The 17776-nt window shown below is 67.0% G+C and overlaps 2 protein-coding genes across 2 annotated transcripts; one reads left to right on the top strand and one right to left on the bottom strand.

Annotated features, from left to right (window-relative positions):
- Window positions 1-405: 405 nt before the first annotated feature.
- Window positions 406-10821, bottom strand: CHLRE_14g633650v5 (uncharacterized protein). The gene is made up of 23 exons (XM_043070467.1): window positions 10311-10821; window positions 9654-9753; window positions 9284-9360; window positions 8150-8272; window positions 7823-7896; window positions 7428-7582; window positions 7020-7102; window positions 6507-6643; window positions 6146-6254; window positions 5938-5945; window positions 5706-5832; window positions 5246-5413; window positions 4986-5075; window positions 4697-4780; window positions 4188-4487; window positions 3771-3874; window positions 3437-3499; window positions 3012-3132; window positions 2764-2870; window positions 2080-2296; window positions 1675-1827; window positions 1266-1379; window positions 406-982 (listed from the first exon to the last, which is right to left on the bottom strand). The coding sequence occupies exons 1-23, from the start codon at window positions 10491-10493 to the stop codon at window positions 833-835; spliced, it is 2847 nt and encodes a 948-aa protein (XP_042917140.1). The 5' UTR covers window positions 10494-10821; the 3' UTR covers window positions 406-832.
- A 100-nt stretch (window positions 10822-10921) lies between these two features.
- CHLRE_14g633700v5 (uncharacterized protein) lies at window positions 10922-17723 on the top strand. Its single transcript, XM_043070468.1, has 10 exons — window positions 10922-11133; window positions 11541-11648; window positions 11871-11924; window positions 12240-12565; window positions 12739-13018; window positions 13186-13428; window positions 13684-14342; window positions 14562-14650; window positions 15011-15592; window positions 15767-17723. Exons 1-10 carry the CDS (start codon window positions 11079-11081, stop codon window positions 15900-15902), a joined length of 2532 nt encoding a protein of 843 aa, XP_042917141.1. The 5' UTR covers window positions 10922-11078; the 3' UTR covers window positions 15903-17723.
- Window positions 17724-17776: the final 53 nt, after the last annotated feature.

A 17776-nucleotide genomic window follows, 5' to 3' on the forward strand; every position in this document is an offset into this window, starting at 1 on the left:
GGATGCGGTGCTTGGGCAGCAGCTGAAGGCGGTGGCGGCAGCAGCTGGTCTAGCTAAGAAGTAAGTGGATCATAGAAATAGAACTGCGGAAATCCGCTGTGCACCGATCCACCACCTATGCATCCGACACGGATGATCCGCGCACGGATCCGCGGTACCGCCCGCCCCGGCAGCGTCAGTCGGGGGACGCCACCGCGCAGACCTGGCCAAGTGCCTCATCCCTTTGTAGCCGACTGCCTCCTTCAGGCTGCTGCCTGTTGTCTGATGGGAGCCGGGTGGGCAGTCACCATCCCGGGCTAGGACCTCTCGCGCACAACCGCCTCTGCGCAGGGGTGCCCCTGCGCGCGACCAGCACGGACAAAGCTCTGTCTGCTTGGTGCGACTGGACAGGGGCAGGGGCAGGAGCCTACGTACTGCGTTAACAGCGAGGAAAGTCGGCACATGCTCGCGCAGGTGTACACTCCACCAGTCCTTCCAAATGCGGTGTGTGTGGCAAGCGAGCTGCACGGTTCGGGTGCAAGGGTTCGGGTTCTTGCAGCCGAGGCATGTCAGTCTGCCCTCCTCCATACAGTCCTCCCTGCGTGACGCTCCGGGCCGCCACAACGCAACACGCTGCCCCAGCAACCACTTCTGCTGCTCACCACACGGGTCGCGCTACCGACCTCCCATCATACGAACCGCCTCCGAGGAAAGTCACATACACACACACCCCTGCGCACGGGCTCCTGCCTACCGTACATACGCACGGCAACTCACGCCATCACGCGCACCCCCCCCCGCAACGTCACAATCCACCACCAGGCTGGCGGCAGCCCCATGAGGTACCCCCTCGCTAGGGCGGCGGCAGGGTGTCGATGTCCGCCACCGTGCGGCGCAGCAGCACCTCGGGCGGCTGGTGCGCGTTCCGTGTGTCCTTGCTCACGCGGCACCAGCGCTCGCCGTGGTGCGGCTCGGCGGCGGCGCAGCGGGACGACACGTCCGCCTGCGCGGGCGGGGGCGAGTGGGTGTGTGTGTGGGGGGGGAGGGGCGGGGGCGTGTGTGAGTGTTTGCTAGCGTCTGTGTGCTGGCAAGTGTGTGTGTGTGTGTGTGTGTGTGTGTGTGTGTGTGTGTGCTGGCACGTGTGTGGGCATGTCCTGGACCGCCCTAGCTGCCAGACATTCACGCAGCCGCCCCACACACCCCTCAGCCCACCAGCGACCAGCACCTGCCGCCTCCCCCTTCCCTGTCCGCACCGCCCGGGACCCCACCACCTCCCTCAACCCCACCTGCTGCTCGGGTGTCCCAAACTGACACTCGAACTTGTAGAACTGCGCCCAGTGGTCGCCGATGTCCGGGTTCAGCGTCACGGCGCGGTTGAACCAGGAGCGGGCCTTCTCAACCTGCGCGTGTGCATTCGTGTGTGTGGGAGTGCGCGAGTGCATGCAGGTGGTTGACAGGCGGCGCGTTTATGTCTAGGTGGGACGGGGGCCGTCGTGGGAACATGGAAGGGTGCAAACGGCGGCATGGCCAGCTCCTGCCCTTGCTCCTGCCTCGGCCTCGGAGCATAGCTCCGCAGGCATACAGCTCGCTCCTCCCCGTCCTAGCCGCCCTCCCAGCTCATCCCCCGCCCCCAAGCCCCCCGCCCCTCAAGGCCTGTCCCCCCCCCCTCATACATATAGCCCTCGGCCCCCCCACCTTGCGGTCTGCCCAGAACAGCTGCGCCACCGCCGCCACCACGTGCGGGTCGTTGTCGCAGCGCTTGAGCGCGTCCGTGGCCTTGGTCTTGCGGGCGGGCCGCGGCGCCATGGAGATGGCCTCAGCCCACAGCGGGCCGCTGGTGGGGCAGTCCTGTGTAGGGGGGAGGGGGGAGAGGAGGGAGGGGCGGGACAGCCGTTCATGGAGAACCAAGAAAACCCAGGTGGGGAGTGGGGTATGAAGGAAGAGGTGCACGGGCGGGCGGGGTTGAAGAGCTGGAAGGGGCGCACTCATTGCAGCAGACAAGCACCGAGAAAGGCAAGCCATGAAGCCCCCACCACGACCACCGCGGCACTGCAGTCAACCGCACCCGCGCCCCAGCCCCCACGCCCCACACACGCACACCTGCAGCGCCTTGGCCAGGGCGGTGTCGGCGGCCTTCTCGTTGCCGGCCCGCTGCTCGGTGCGTATGGCCGCCAGCCACAGCTCGGCGCTCTTGGGGTTCTTAAGCCGCGCCTGCTCCAGCAGCGCACGCGCGCGCGCCACGTTGCCCGCCTCCTCCTCCAGCCGCGCGGCGGAGCGCCACAGCGGGATGGAGTCGGGACAGCGGGCCAGGCCCGCCCTGTGCGGGGAGGCGGGTGTGAGAGTGGTGTGGTGATATGGGGTCGGGGTGTGGGGTGAGGCGGTGTGGGGCCAGGGCAGGGGGGAGGCCAGCAGGTCGCTGCTCCGCCGCGGTGCCCGGTGCGGCTGGCGGGGGCCGCAGCGCTGTTGCCCCCACCAGCGCACCAGCCCACCAGCACCCAACAGGACCCCCCCTCCCCTGGCGAGTCCCGGCCGCGCCGCCCTTCCTCCCTCGTTCCCTCCCGCTTCCCCCTCCCCAGGGTTTCCCCTCCCCGCCGCCACCCGAACCGCATGCCTTCCTGACCCCGCCTACCAAAAACACACACGCGCACACACACACACACACACACACACAGTCACACACACACACACACGCGCACACACACACACATACACATACACACACACATACACACACACACACACACACACACACACACACACACACACACACACACGCCCACCCACCTGTACGCCGCCCGCGCCGCCTCCGCGCCGCCTCCCCCCGGCCGCGCCTCCAGCTGCCCCAGCATGAGGTAGAACTTCTCAAAGGCGGGGAAGCGCCTGATGCCCTCCTGCAGGGGTGGGGGTGGAGGTGGAGGTGGTGGAGGTGGTAGAGGTGGGTGGGTGAGTGGGGTGTCGGACAGGGGTAGTCAGGGGTGAGCGGGTCGCAGCCAAGACTCATTGGAAGAAGGCGGTGCGGCGCGCGCTCTTACCTCCAGCAGCGCCCGTTCCTTGGCGCCGTCCCCTAGCTCCCGCTCCACCAGCGCGCTCTTCATCCACACACGCGGGTAGCCGTTGGCAGCCTCGTTCTCACGCGCCTTGGCCAGCAGGGCCCTGGCAGACAGGGGGGAGTGGACAGGGGATGGGGGTTCCAGGCATGCGTAGTTAGCAGAGGGCGATGTTGAATTGGGGTTGGGAGATTGGATGAAGAAGAGAAGAGAATGGCGGATGGCCGCTTGCAGGGATTTGGAGGGAAGGGGCACGGTCACGGGCTGACGCACGTGCGGACATGCAGACGTCCAGGCGCACGCTCGCACGTGCAGCACACGCCAACCAGGTTGCGTCTCAGTCGTGCCGCACCCCACCACCCCATCATTTACCGTAGTGTGGGCTGGTATCTACAACCACCCTCACTCACCGCGCTCGCTCGGGCTCGTTGTTCTCGAACTCCACCTTGAAGGCCGCCAGCCAGATGGCCTCGCTGCAAGAAGGTTAGGGGGGGATGGGTGTAGGGTAGTGGGTTTGATTAGGAGTTGGGTTTGGCGTTGGAGTACAGGTGGGGAGTAGGGGTAGCAGCAATGTCAGGCCGGATGTCAGGCCCTGATGACAGCAACACGCACTATTCGAATACTAGTCTGCCACCTTCCCCCAGTACATGGGAGAGAGAGCTGCCCATGTCCCTGCACTGCCCCCGCGTCCCGCCTGTAGGCCCAGCACCGCAGCCCCCTCCCCCTGCCCCCTGGCGCGCTCACCTGTCGGGGTTTGATGCGAAGGCGCGGGCCAGGATGGCTCGTGCGCCGTCCACGTCGCCGCCCAGCCAGGCCTCCTTGGCCGCCATCAGCCACAGCACCTCGGACTGGAGGGGGGTGCAGGGGGTGGAGGGGGCCGTGGAGCGGGCGGTGTGTGAGAGGTGCGGGCGGACCCCGGTGGGGAGTGGGGCTCACAAAACACCACCCCGCATTGCTGTGTGAAGCCCAAAGCGTGCGCGGCTGTGTAGTGCGAGGGCTGTGGTCTGCGCGACAAGGTTGCCGCACCGCACCGCGCCACACAGCACACCACTCTTCAAAACGCCGCCGCAGCGTTCACCTTGACACATAGTCACAACCTCAGCCTTCCCCCTAACCTCCCCCCTCCCGCCAAAACCCCCCCGCCCCCCGGCCCCCCCCCACCTGCGGGCAAAAGGTGACTGCCCGCTTCAACAGCTCGTCCAGCGCGGCCCGGCTGCCGTGCGCCTTCTCCAGCGCCGCCGCCGCGCGCCAGATCTGTGCCTGGCTGGGGAAGGTGGCCAGCGCCTGCGCGTACAGCGCCCGCGCCGTCTCCACCGCCCCGCGCTTGGCTGCCTCCTCCGCGTCCGCCACCAGCGTGGCCTCCAGGTCCACAGGGTCCACGCCCAGACCCGCCACGCAGCGCACGATGGCGCGCGCCGTCACCAGCTGCGGCGGCGAGGAGCGCTCGCAGTTCTCGGCCTCCTGCGGGGGGTTGGGTTGGGGTGGTGATGGGGTGGTGGTTGGGGTGGTTGGGGGTGGTTTATGAGGGGGAAGGGGGGGTATCCGCACCGGATCGTGCCCAGCACAAACACGCAGGTTGACACAGCAGTAGTACGCAGGTGGGGGAGAGGCCACAGGCATGGGCGCACTCGGCGCGAGGACCCAGCGCCGCCCGCCGCCCGGCGCCGCACCTTGATCCAGGCGTCTCGGTGGATGACCACTCCGTTGGCGCTCAGGCTCTTGAGCGCCTTGCCCACGATCTTGTCCACCGTGTCCTGCCAGGCCAGGCCAGGAGGGGGGGAGGCAGGCAGGGGGGGAGTGTGAGGGGCAGTGACGGTGAGGGGAGGAGTGAGGGAATGTTGGGCGTGAAGACATCCAGGCCCTGGCAAGCACAGGTTTGTTGCCCCCGCCCCCCTCACAGCCCCCTTTACTCGCACCCCACCCCAATCCCCAGTCCCCTAAAACCCTAACCCCCCCCACCTGGTCTGCCCCGTGCGCCTCCTCCAGCTTGGCGGCTGTGACCCAGATGGCGGGCTCGGTGGGCACCGCCTTGCGAGCGTTGTTGAGCACCTGGGGGGCGCGGGGGGGGGGGGTTACATTCATGATGAGTTAAGGAAGTGGTAGACGAAGGGCGGCAATGGCGGCGGCGGCAGTGGAAGGCAGGAAGTGAGGGGGTCCGTGATCAATACCGTCAGCGTCTCCGTGTCACCCCCCCGCCCTGACACCCGCCCTCCACCCACCTTGCGCGCGTTCTCGTACGTCTCCAGCCGCGCCAGCGCCAGCCACAGCTCCACCGCCTGCGGGCAGCACTCCACGGCGCGGCTGAGCAGGATGCGCGCGTCGTCCTCCGCCGCCAGCTCCACAGCAGCCTTCCACAGCCGCACGCTGGTGGGGATGCGCTCCAGCGCCTGTTGGAAGGCGGGGGATTACATTCATGATTAGTGAAGGAAGTGGTAGAAGGAACACTCCCGGGAAGAGGGGAGGGGGGAAGGGGTGTGTGTGGCAGGGGCAGATGCACTGGGGGGATGTTTGGCGGATGTGGGAGGGCAGATATGAGAGGCGCGCACAGGCAGGATGGGGACTGGTGGCAGAGTCAATGGCGGTGAGACGAATGAATGGCGACCCCCCCTCCTGCCCACGCCCCCTTCTCCTCCTCTTCCTCCCACCCCACCTCCCTGCCCCTTCCCCCAAAAAACTCACCTTGCGCAGCACGCGCGCCTTGGCTGTGTCGTCCGCCTCCAGCTTGGCCGCCGCCATCCACAGCTTGGTGCTCTCGGGGCAGCTGCGCCACGCCGCGAGCCAGCAGCGCCTTGGCGTTGTCGGGAGTCTGCATTGGAGGGGAGGTGGTGGGGGAGGTGGGGGAGGTTGGGGAGGTGGGGGAGGTGGGGGAGGTGGGGGTTGCAAGGATGTTTGGAAAAGCGGTACAGGATGCACTGAAGACTGCAGACGAAGGGAGGTGGGAGAGGTGAGGGAGGTGAGGGAGGTGAGGGAGCGGGTGGTGGGGCGGAGGCGGGATTGCGAACTTGGTAGTGGGATGGAGGGCAATGCATGCAGACGCAGAAGAAAGCACATCCCTCACGCCCCCCAACCCCCACCCCCCCACAGCCACACGCGCCCCGTTACAAGCCCCCCTTCCCCACCTGCAGCCGCGCCGCCTCCAGCCAAATGTCCTCCGAGTTGGGGCACAGCTCGCAGCCCTGCATCACCAGCTTGCGCGCCTCGGGCAGCTTGCCGGCCACCTCCTCCAGGCTGCAGGTGGAGGGAGGGGGGGGAGGAGGAGGGGAGGGGCGGGAGGAGGGGAGGGGGTTGCAAAGATGGTACAGAGGAGTGTAGCGAGGTAGACAGCAGGCGAAGGGGGGGGGATGCTTGCATCATCCAACGAGAACCGAGAATGCGTGAAGATGCATCCGCAAACTTTGAGGTAAGGAGGTGCCACAGTGCCACAACCCCCCCCACACACCGCACACACAGCCGCAGTGGCCGCCGCAGCCGCCCACTCACCGCGCCGCCGCGATCCAGCCGGGCGCGTGGCGCGGGTTTGTCTGGATGACGGACTTGAGCAGGTGGCGCGCCTTCTTGATGTCGCTGATCTCGGCGTCTGTGGAGATCTTGATGGACTTGAGGTCCGTCAGGTAGCCCTGAGGGGTGAGGAGAGAGGGGTGGGGGTGAGCGGGGTGGGAGAGAAGGTGGGAAAGGGGAGGCAGGCAGGCGGGTGTGCAAAGGTTGAAAGGCCAAATGAGGTGCAAAGTGAGCGACGGTAAGCACCAGGAGTAGGCGACGTGCGCGGATGTGTGTCCATGTGCCGTGCAGGATGTAGGACAGGAAGGGGAAGGCAGCCACAGTGCGTGCTGCGCACGTGCCCCCCGCACCTGATCCCCCCCTCCTGCGGCACATGCCCGTGCAGCAGCCCCATCTACTTCCTTACGTACATACAAATGTACCCCTTCCCCCCACAAACACACATGCCCCCCCCTTCTCTGTACCAATTTTCCAACCTCCCCCCCCCCCGCCCACCTTGGGGTCCACCACCGTCTGCCCCGACACCGAGTCGGCCATGCGGTCCAGCTTGAGGCCCAGCACCGTGCCGCGGCCCGTGCCTGGCAGCAGCAGGAGGGGGAGGAGGAGGGGGGCGGGGGGGGGGGGAGGTATGAGGGGGTGGGGGTTGGGGGGGAATGAGGGGCGGCATATGCAGGTAGGGGACGGCAGGAGGGGCAGGGAAGGAGAGACGGAGGAGGCTATTCCAGCTCGCCCTCTCAACCCCCCACGCTATGCACCCGTAGTCCCCTCCCTTTCGCCCCGCCCCGCCCTGCCCTCGCCCCCCTGGGTCTTGGACTTCTTTGGCATTGGCGTACTCCTGCCACCCCCTTCGCCATCGCCCTCGCCCTCGCCCTCCCCCTCTCCCCCCCCCCCCGCATCCCTCACCAATGGCTGTGAGGTCGGACACGGTGGAGGCGGCGCCGCCCATGGGTGTGGCCAGGCCGCCCAGGCTGCTGGCCAGGCCGCTGGAGGGGTCCAGGCTCTTGGCGGCGCCCGCAGCGGTGCCGCCCGCCACGTCGGCGGCGGCGCGGGCCAGCAGGCTGCATTATGTGTATAGGGGTGTGGGGGGGGAGTGTGGGGTGGCGTGAGTGAACACGGGCGTGAGCCGTGAAGCGCATAAGTGAGGAGAGGCAATTACGGGGGCTACGGCCCTGTGGGGCTACGGGCACCGCCGCCGGTGTGTGCCGCCCTATTTCAACCTCATCCGCCGGCCCTGCCCAGCACAGCCCGCAACTCACCCGTCCCCCCCCCCCCCGCCCCACACACCCGCCCGCTCCCACCTGTCGGGCACGGGCGCGAACCGCTCCAGGCGCCGCTGCTTCTTCAGCGTGTAGTCGCCCATCTCGGGGATGGACTGTGTGTAGGGCGGGTGGAGGGGTGGAGGGAGGGAGGGAGGGAGCGTGTGTATGCGGGGGCGGGTTGTGGGCGGGCAGGGCAAGTAAGGGTCAGTGAGTGGCATGGCGGCTACTGTTGTCAAAGCACATGCCACCCTCTCCTCGCTTTTATGCATTGGGTTTGGTTTGGTTTGGGCTGCTACCTACAGCCCCCCCCCCCCCCTTGTACCACCCGCCTCCCCTCCCCGCCTCCCCAACTCCCCCGTCTCTCACCTCCCACTCCTCGTACTTGACGTCCGCCAGCTGGCGCTTGAGGTCGGCGAACTGCTCCGTGATCTTGGGGTTCTCGGCGCGGTACTTCTCCAGCTCAGCCTTCATGCGCTTCTCGCGGGCCTCCTGCAGGGCGGGGGGGGGAGGATGGGGGGGGAGGGGAGGGGAAAGGGGACAGCCGAAGGACTGAAGTAAGTACACGGGAGGTGACGATATGGGCGGTCGCGCAGGTGCCATGGGCAGTCTGTGAGGGCCGCAGCCACAGCTGCAGCGGCCCTCCAAGTGGATTGGTATGGAGCTGTGCGCGCATATGTGAGGATGCGTGCGTGCATGTGCGAGTTTGTATGTTTGTGCGGCACCCTCAGATTCGCCTTCGCTTCTGCATATGTGGCGGGGCGTGGGTCCGGCGGACTCGCCGCCCCGCCCCGCCGGCCGCGGGCTGGGCAACAAGGCCCCCGCGCGGCCGCCACCGACACCCACAGCGACCGGCCCCTGTGAGCCCCCCCTCGCCCCGCCGCCCGCGCACCGCCGCCCCACCCAACCGCCCAACCGCCGCGGCGCCGCCTCCCGGAGGCCGGCGGCTGCCGGCTCGGCTGCTGGTGCCGCGGCGGCGGCGGCGGCGGGGCGGGTGGCGGTGGCGGGCGGCGGGGTTCAACGGGGGGAGGGGCCGGCGCCGGGCGGCCGCAGTGCAGCCGCCGGGCGGTGGCAGCCAGCGCAGGAGCCTGCCGCCCCCCGCGGCACCTCTGCTTACCAAAGATATCATCATTGGGCTGTGCACGTGTGTGTATGTGTGCTGGTGCAAGTGGTGATGCTTTGCTGCCGCCGTCGCCGCCAGCTGCTGCCATGGTGCTGCATGCTGCATGTGGTGCCGCCGCTCGCCAGTCCGCGCCCATGCACATGTCCCGCCGGGCCGCGCATGGCGTGCCCTGCCAACACCCACACACCCACACACCCTCCAACACTAGAGCGCCCAGTTGCTCTGCCACCATCGAGGCCGCCCCTCTGCGCCTGGCCCTTACAACCACACACACTCTCTTTCCTTAGTGCTAGTGTTTCTGACACACACACACACACACACACACACACACGGACACACGGACACTTACACAGACTTCCACCCCACGCCCCAGCACGCACCCTCCTCCGCTCGTCCATGAAGTTGTCCACGCCCTCCCACACCGCGTCCGCCTCCTTGTCGTCCTCGTCATACTCGCCTGCACGCCAGCCGGGGGGGGTGGGGCGAGGCGGTCAGGCGGTCAGCCAGCCAGTCAGGCAGGCGGCAAGGCATGCAGAGCAGGAGTCTGGAGGCGGTTACCTAGCACAGCCCGCCACTGCCAGCCTCCACCGGCATCCCCTGGCCCAACTGCCATCATAAATCTACACGTGCCCTGCGGAGCAAGCAGCAGCCCCCTTTCTTCAGGTGCCCGCCCTCGTCCTCCCACCCCTGTCCCTGCCACCCTCCTCCTCCCCTCCCCTCCCCGCCCTCAGCGCTGCTGCCCGCGCCCACCTGTGGCCGCGAACACGCCGGCGTCGTTGCCCATGAACTCATCGAACTTGTTCTCATCCAGGTTGGGGTCCTCGCCCTCGCCCGCCTTGGAGCCGGGAGCCTGCAGCAGGAGGAGGCCGGGAGGGGGAGGGAGGAGGGGTACGGGGGGAGAGGGGGCACACGGCGTCAGGTGGGCAGGGAGGGGGGGCCGGCCGGTGGGTCTGAGGGGTGAGGGCTGCCGCCACACCCACATGCATGTACGTCCACGCCGTCTCCCGGCCCCTAGGCACAGACCCATGCCCTGACCCAGACCGGACACGGCGACACTGGCATGCGCCCTCCAACGCCTACCTGCTCCTCCCTACCCCTACCCCCGCCCCCGCCCCACGTGCTCATGGTCCCGCGGTGCGCCGCCGCCGCCTGCATCGCGCCGCCACACGTCCATGCCGGCTGCCCCCATTGCCCACCCCACCCCTTACGCCAGCAGCCTGACTAGGGCCTCCACCGTGGGCCTGCACCGCTGTGCCACCTGCTGCCCCATCACGACCTCCCACACAGCCTTACCCACACTCCCTGTGTCCCTGGTTGCATGGCCCCAGCTCCCCTGGCGCCCGGCACCTCGGGCCCCTGCCCCCCCCCTCCCTCCCCCCGGCCCACAACACACCGTACAGCACTCACCCCTTTCAAGGCATCAATGCCTCCCGCTCTTGCTGGACCGATATCTGATCGGGTGGTAAAACCTGCCGCACCACGACCCAGACCCGGCACATAGCCGGCCGGCGCCTTCAAACTGTTGAAGTCGACCTTAGTCGTGGGCGCCTTGGGCATAGGGCGGGTGGGCAGGGTGTCCTCACGCGTCATGGCTACTGCTGTCCCTCCGTCAAGGTCCCGTCAGGGACGTTTAGGTGTGTGCCGCGCCGCGCTGCTGCGGCGCCGCTGCTACGATAGGCTGCTCTCTCCCAGCCGATGCCAAACTCCTAGGCGACGGGCCCCACCGGGCCCGGTTCTAGCACCCTTGGCGGATCTGGTGTTCAACAAGAGTATAATGTGGAGTAAAAGACTCGCAGGCTTCAGGCTGCTGACCACAACAGTGCCAATCTGCGCCCGCGCCTGAGCCCTTGCGTGGCAACGAGCTGCTGTCTATGTAGGGCGAGGAGCGCAGCAGTAATAGCGGCACAACGCCAGCTTCTGCCTTGTGGAAGAAACAGCTCGCATGGGCGCGGGGCATGCAATGAGCGACTAAGTGTTTTAAGCTAACTGCAAGATGGACTGCTTGGTGACATCTGGCTTTGTCATATTATAAATTTCGGACCTGAAGGGACGAGCGGAGGCCCTCAAGAGCGTGCAACGATTTCCTGTCGCTGCGACCTTGCGGTTCTATTGCTGGGATTCGAGCCTTATCAATTTCGCAGTGCATCCGCGTACCTCAGCTAGAAGCGGCGCGCCATGGCGAAGCGCCAGGCGTGCCCAGCAGTGCTCACGCTCGCGCTGGCGATCCTCGGTGGGTGCATGTGCGTTGACAGGCGCGCCATGTCCAGGGGATACCTTGACATAAACTGAGAATGGTCGAGAGGAGCTTGGGGCAAGTCTTTGGAGCCATGCCCATTGTGCTACGTGGCCACGGAGCGACAGCTTGCCAGCGCTGATGGCCCAAGCTGTAGGCAGTTCGAGTTCCTTGTAGTTTGGGTCGACAGAGGTCCGATCTGCATGCGTTCCTCGAAAGGCGCGTGGCCTTTAACCGTCGTCACGTTTCACGCGCCCAGCTCAGCTGCGGGCGCTAGCTACGCTCTTGGGGTCTCGGAGCTCCGTCACTAGTTCCCACCCATCACTCTGAAACCTTAATACCACTGCCAGCACCATCACTGATACCACCACCACCCGCACCTGAACGCCCCCTTGCACCCTCAGCCGCAGCCTGCGTGGATGGCGCCCTGTTCAGCGGCGGCAGCAGCGGCCGTGTGTCGGGCGGCGGCGCAGACTGGCCGGGCCCCTACCGGCCCGACAAGCCCGACTCGGGTGAGCGGCGCTCGGTTGCTTGGGGGTGCTGCTGGGTAGAGCGGGTGTGCTGGGCGGTTGGCAGGCCTGTCGTATTAATGACAGCCGTGCTTGAGGTGGGAGGCGAGACCCGCGGACCAAGCTGGCTGTATGTCCCCCGTCTGCAACACCAGCCCAACCCAACCTGCCCCCCTTTCCCCCTCCTCCTCTCCGCTCCCCCCCCCCTGCCTGCCTGCCCTGCAGATGCCCCGCTGCTGCCCATGCACAGCGGCGACACCATCACCTTGCGCTCCCTGGGTGAGGGCGGCGGGAGCGCGTGAGCGTGTATGTGCGTGCGTGGGCGTGTTTGGGCAAGCGGTGTGAAATGCCCCTCACCCGCGAACACCTCCCGGTTCGCTGGCTACAACCTAGCACAGTCGCAGCCCTGCCCTGCCCTGTCCCAGTGCCCGGTTGCCCCGGTGCCCCGGTGCCTTGGCTGCATCACCACCACCCGGCCCGGTGTTCCGGCAGCTTGCAGTGCAGCCAGCACACGCTTGGGTCTGGTACCCTCACAACCCACTCCCTGCCTTGACCCGGACCCCACCCGCTGTGCACCCCAATGCGCCGCCGCAGCCCTGGACGCACCCTGCGCCGCGGCCGACGTGCCCGCCACCGACTCGGAGCCGGCGCTGCACGCCGCGCTGGCCTGCTCTGGCCCGGACCAAGAGGACAGCAGCAGCAGCAGTAGCACCCAGGCCGCCGCCGCGGCGCCCTCCTCCGGCCCGCTACTGGTGATCGGCGGCGACTTCATGACCGACACGCTGCGGGCGGGGTCGTCCGTGTTCTACCTCAAGAGCCAGACCACCAACCGCTTCTGCGCGCCGCAGCCCGTGCCGGCAGCCGGTGTCAGTGGCGGCGGCGGCGGTGGCGGCGGCCCCCTGGTGGTGCTGTGCAACAAGGTGCGCGGGAGGAGATGAGGGAAGGATGCACGTGTGTGTGCGCGTGTGTGGCTTCCTGCGCGCTACCATGCATAGACACCTGTGTGCGCTGTGCCGTGTGCGCTGTCCTCCCTCCCGATTCCCAACCTCCTCCTACTCCTCGCCCCCTCCCTCCCCGCCGCCTTTCCCTCCAGATCCACTACGACGCCTCCTGCCGCTGGGTGGCCACACTCAAGGCCGCCGCCGACCCCTTCGTCCAGTCCGGCGCCGTGGGTGCGGACGCGGACGCGCCTGCCGGCGCCGTCACGCTGTTCCTGCACCCCGCGCCGCGCTCGCGCTCCTCCGCTGACGGCGAGGTGGTGGAGCTGGCGGGCTGCGAGCCGCGCGGGCGCCGCGGCGTGGTGGTGTGCGGGCGGAGGGTGGACGCGCAGGGGCCGGCGGCGGAGTTCCAGGTCACCGCGACCGGCGGCGGAGGTGCGCCCAGGGGGGGTTGGCATGGGGTGTTGGCATGGGGCTTGGCATGGGGCATCTGCGGGTTGACACACGAAGCAGCAGCCAACACAGAGGCCCGGCTGCGATGCCCGAGCAAGTCGCGCCGTTTGTTCTTTATTATTTCGTGGCATTACCCGACCTGCATGCAGGCTACCGGCCTGGCCCTGGCGGCGGCGGCGACTACCCCAGCGGTGGTGGCAGCAGCGGCGGCGGTGGCGATTACCCGGGTGGCGGCGGCGACTGGCCAGGTGGCGGCGGCGACTGGCCGGGTGGCGGCAGTGGCGAAATCCCCGGCCTGCCCGATGGTTACGACATCCCGGACGGCAGCGGCTGGCTGGCACGTGGTGGCGCGGGCCGCAGCGGCGGCGGCTACCGGCCGGACCAGAAGAAGGGTGGGTCGCCCGGGTGGCGGTGGCGCACTGGGGCACTGGGGCACAGTGGCAATGGGGCACTGGGCGTGAGGTGATGGGGCTCTCCCCTTCAAGGCCCCAGCCTTTACGGGAATTCGCAGGACCTGCCGCATGCACATGCACGCACATACACGCACACCTGTGTATCCACGCGCGCATACACCAGGCGAGCCCACTCACCCACCCATGCCTCCCCTTGCACCGCCACCCCCACACCCACCTCCGCCAACCTGCCAGGCCGCAAGCTGCCCCTGCACAGCGGCGCCACCGTGCTGCTGACGTGGCCCTCGCGCGACAAGGCCTGCGACACGCCGCCCGACCCGCAGCCCTGGCTGGCGGCCTCCTCCTCCTCCTCCTCCTCCTCCAACCCCTCCACCCCCTCTGCCGCCTGCCCGCTGAGCGGCCTGGTGAAGCGCCTGGCCGCCGCCCTGGGCCGCCGCCTGGGCCTGCAGCAGGCGCCGCTGCAGGCGCCAGATGCCACCGCCACCACCACCGCCACCACCACCGCCACCACCAGCACTAGCGCCGCTTCGGCTGGCTCTAACGCACCCGCTGACGCCGACGGCGACGCCGTGTCCTGGCCTGATGGCGGCGGCGGAGACGACTACTACGACGGCGGCGGCGGCGGCGGCGACCTGCGCCACATGGTGGTGTACTGCAACGCCAGCAGCGACCCCGGCCCGCCCCAGAGCTACCCGCCCTATGCCGCCAGGACGACGGCGGCGGCTCCCGCCGGCAGCAGCGGCGGCAGTGACAGCGGCGGCCTGGCTTCCTCGTGGCGGCAGCGGCTGGGAGCGGTGCTGGGGCGCCGGGCGGCGGGCGCCGGCTCGGGCGCGGCGGCCTTGTCCAAGTCGACGTCGGCGGTGGGCGGTCCGGGCGGCTCGCAGTGGGACACGGTGAGAGGCGGTTCCGGGGGTGGGGCTGACCGCCTTCGGCCCCCGGGTACTGGAAGTAAAATGTCTTGAGCAGGCAGGTACCCGATAACGCTAATACCTTGTATAAGCTTTTGGAAACACTGCTGGCCGGAGGAGGCAGGAACACTTGTGCTGTCCTAAAATACACACACGCCTACCTCTTCCCTCCCGGTTCCCCCAAATCAAAATCACAACATCTAGGCCGGCTTTGTGCTGCTGGGCGCCGACTTCGCCAGCTACGAGGTGACTGACGGCGGCGAGGTCTTCCTCAAGAACCAGAACAGCCGCAAGTGAGTGGAGTGGGGCAGTTTTTTGGGGGGGGGCGGCGTGCCGGGGGATGAGATTTGGGAGGGGCCTGACAGGGGACGACAGCAAGGGGCTTCAGCCGTACCGGTTCATCATCTTCATGCGAGTGTGCGCCTGGACGCGGCAGGCACCTAGTAGGTGGTTGGCACGCCCGCCCCTGGTGTCCAGAGGGCCAGGCTGGCTATCCGCACCTCACGAGCTGCTGCGCCATGTGGTGGCCGCCGCCCGAGCGAGCTCACGACGCAGCAGTCCTCCCGGCACTACTCGGCTGTAGGCCTGCCGCGCCGCCGCCGCCGCCTGCCTCCACCTCCCTCTCCACCTCCCCCTCCGACTGCTGGCCACAGGTTCTGCCGCCCCGCCGGCTCTGGGCGCAAGGACGCCGCCGCCGGGCTGGTGCCGGGCGAGCTGGTGTGCGACGCCATGACGTCGGGCGAGGACACCCGCCTGGTGGTGGAGCTGGCGGAGGAGGAGGAGGACGAGGAGGACCAGGAGGCGGTGATGATGGAGGGGGCGGAGGAGGAGGAGGGCCGCGGCCGCCGGCTCCTGCACAGCCGCGATGATGATGACGATGACGACGATGAGGACGAGGATGAGGAGGAGGACCACGACCATGATCATGACCACGACGAGAATGATGACGAGGATGACGACGAGGAGGATGACGAGGAGGATGACGAGGAGGATGACGAGGACGAGGATGAGGATGAGGACGAGCACGAGGAGCACCGCCATAACAAGCACGGCCACAGCAGCAAGCAGCCGAAGGGTGTGTCGGCCTCGGCTGCGGACGGCGGTGACTGGCCTTCGGGCGGCGACGGCGACTGGCCTTCGGGCGGCGGTGGTGACTGGCCTTCGGGCGGCGGCGGCAAGGGTGGCAAGGCTACGACCGTGCTCGTGTGGCTGCGGCTGCCAGGCAGGAATGGCAGGTGCGAACGTGTGGCTGTCGCAGGGGGCGCGATGACAGGGAGCAGGTGTTGCAATAGATGCGACCGGTGCTTGTAGAGCATGGCGTTGGACCACTCCTTCCTCGTGTACCCTCAAGTTCACCGGCGCACCCTGTCCCTCGTGCCGCACCGCTGCGCCTGCCATCCCACCTCCAGGTACTGTGTGCCCGACCACAGCCGCCGCGGCTCCCCCATCGTGTGCGACATGCGGCGGCCCGGCCCCGCCGCCACCCTGCGCCTGGAGGACGCCACCCCCGGCGGCGGAGGCTGGGGGCCGCCCTACGCCGCCTAGAGGGGGCGGGAACGCAGGCGGCGACTGGTTGCAGAGAGGGAGGGAGGCGCGTTCGTCTTGGGCGGTGTGGGCGAGGCCTTTGCCCGGCTGCTTGCATTGGGGCGGCGCGGCAACTGCGGCTCCACACAGGCGGCCTGCACGGCGCGGCCCCAGTGCAGCCTGGTGGCACCCAGAATACTGGGCACACGCACAGAAGAGCTTGCGGTACCCTGGAGTCGGGGAGGGCCGCCAGGATGGATTGCGCCGCGTGTTTAGGCACAGCGGTCTTTGCCGTCATGCATGCTTCCGCGCAACACGGCACGATGTGCGGTTAGTTGGTTATCAGTAGCATCTACGGCTGGGTACTAGCGCAATGTATCCGTGTTCTGGGAAACGTGCTGCTGCTGGGTACACCAATAAACGTGCGTGCTAGGGGGTCATAAACTATTTACGGCAGCCCCTTGGCGCCTTATGCCCATTGCCCTACTGCCATGGAAGCGCATTATGGACGGTATTAATGTGTGGGCCCCATTCCCGGCTTCGGCAGTTGTTATAGAGTCTCTTTATGTGCGTGGCGCTCTGTGTGTGTGTGTGTGTGTGTGTGTGTGTGTGTGTGTGTGTGTGTATGTGTGTGTGTGTGTGTGTGTGTGTGTGTGTGTGTGTGTGTGTGTGTGTGTGTGTGTGTGTGTGTGTGTGTGTGTGTGTGTGTGTGTGTGTGTGTGTGTGTGTGTGTGTGTGTGTGTGTGTGTGTGTGTGTGTGTGTGTGTGTGTGTGTGTGTGTGTGTGTGTGTGTGTGTGTGTGTGTGTGTGTGTGTGTGTGTGTGTGTGTGTGTGTGTGTGTGTGTGTGTGTGTGTGTGTGTGTGTGTGTGTGTGTGTGTGTGTGTGTGTGTGTGCGCGGAGTCAGCAGTTGCACAATTTGCTTGTGCGGAGTTTTGCAGGTCCAAGTGCCGCAGTCCAGATTTTTTTTGCAGAATCTACTGCCTTCACCAAATATTCGTAGTTGTTATGGTTGCCGTGGTGCCGCTGATACGGCACGAGGAGAGAGCCAGAGAGGGCGTGCCGTGGTGTTGGTTCTATGGTTGCACCCATTGCGTCGTTGACGGTTCTGAGTAACCTTTATCTGTACAGGAACTAACTCGGTGCAGTGTAGCCACTAGCCAGCAGCAACTGACACCGAATGCCTTGGAGTACCGCGGTTAACGCTCCTAGTAAGCTGGCAGCCCGGTGGCCTGCGGTTTCACCATTCGCCCCCCCGATGGGCAGCCGACTGGGACTCCGCGTAGCGGTGTACACGCCTCAGCAGTATGATGCACCACCGCAGACACCATTGGCAGACAGAAGCTTCCAGTACGGCAGCTTTGACAGAAGCTGGGGTCTATTAGCCTATCAGGTGAGAGCTGATGACTTGGCGATGGGGATAGGGGCATTGCACGCTGCCTTGGCCCTCCTTGGCTCAGCTGCTGGAGGGTGATGTCGGTTAGTCGGTATGCCGGCCGGCCGGGACACCGGACACGGTAATGGAATGTGTGGAACTGTGGATTGTAGGAGCGTGGATTATGTATAAGAGCAGTGTCGGAGTGAAGCCGCGAAGGACATGGCATGGGATTTGTGCTCGACAGACTGGACAGACACGCTTCAGACACGATGCCGGCAGGCACCCGCAGGCACCTAGCACGCACTGGGTTGATGTAGTACAGGCGCGGCCCCCTGGCAGAGTAATAAAGGCGAGAGTTGCTATGCCGTGCCCCGTTCTCGGCGCCGGAAAGTGGAGTCAAGCTTGTGGCATGATACCTGATACGCAGCCCAACGATGCCTCCCACTGGCACGGTAACTCTGGCGTTCGACCGGCCGCGTACTCCTGCCCTGCCGTTGCAAATTGTCATCTGCTGGGTTC

The sequence above is a fragment of the Chlamydomonas reinhardtii genome, chromosome 14 (genome assembly GCF_000002595.2).
Source record: "Chlamydomonas reinhardtii strain CC-503 cw92 mt+ chromosome 14, whole genome shotgun sequence".
Taxonomy (NCBI): domain Eukaryota; kingdom Viridiplantae; phylum Chlorophyta; class Chlorophyceae; order Chlamydomonadales; family Chlamydomonadaceae; genus Chlamydomonas; species Chlamydomonas reinhardtii.

Excerpts from the sequence above, each read along its gene's own strand:
- CHLRE_14g633650v5 (XM_043070467.1), bottom strand. The coding sequence starts at position 10,493 with ATGACGCGTGAGGACACCCTGCCCACCCGCCCTATGCCCAAGGCGCCC. Across the intron at positions 2,871-3,011 it reads AGGAACGGGCGCTGCTGGAG|GAGGGCATCAGGCGCTTCCC; the intron begins GTAAGAGCGCGC and ends CCACCCCTGCAG. Across the intron at positions 1,380-1,674 it reads TGTTCTGGGCAGACCGCAAG|GTTGAGAAGGCCCGCTCCTG; the intron begins GTGGGGGGGCCG and ends GCACACGCGCAG.
- CHLRE_14g633700v5 (XM_043070468.1), top strand. The coding sequence starts at position 11,079 with ATGGCGAAGCGCCAGGCGTGCCCAGCAGTGCTCACGCTCGCGCTGGCG. Across the intron at positions 12,566-12,738 it reads TGGTGGTGCTGTGCAACAAG|ATCCACTACGACGCCTCCTG; the intron begins GTGCGCGGGAGG and ends CTTTCCCTCCAG. Across the intron at positions 13,019-13,185 it reads CACCGCGACCGGCGGCGGAG|GCTACCGGCCTGGCCCTGGC; the intron begins GTGCGCCCAGGG and ends ACCTGCATGCAG.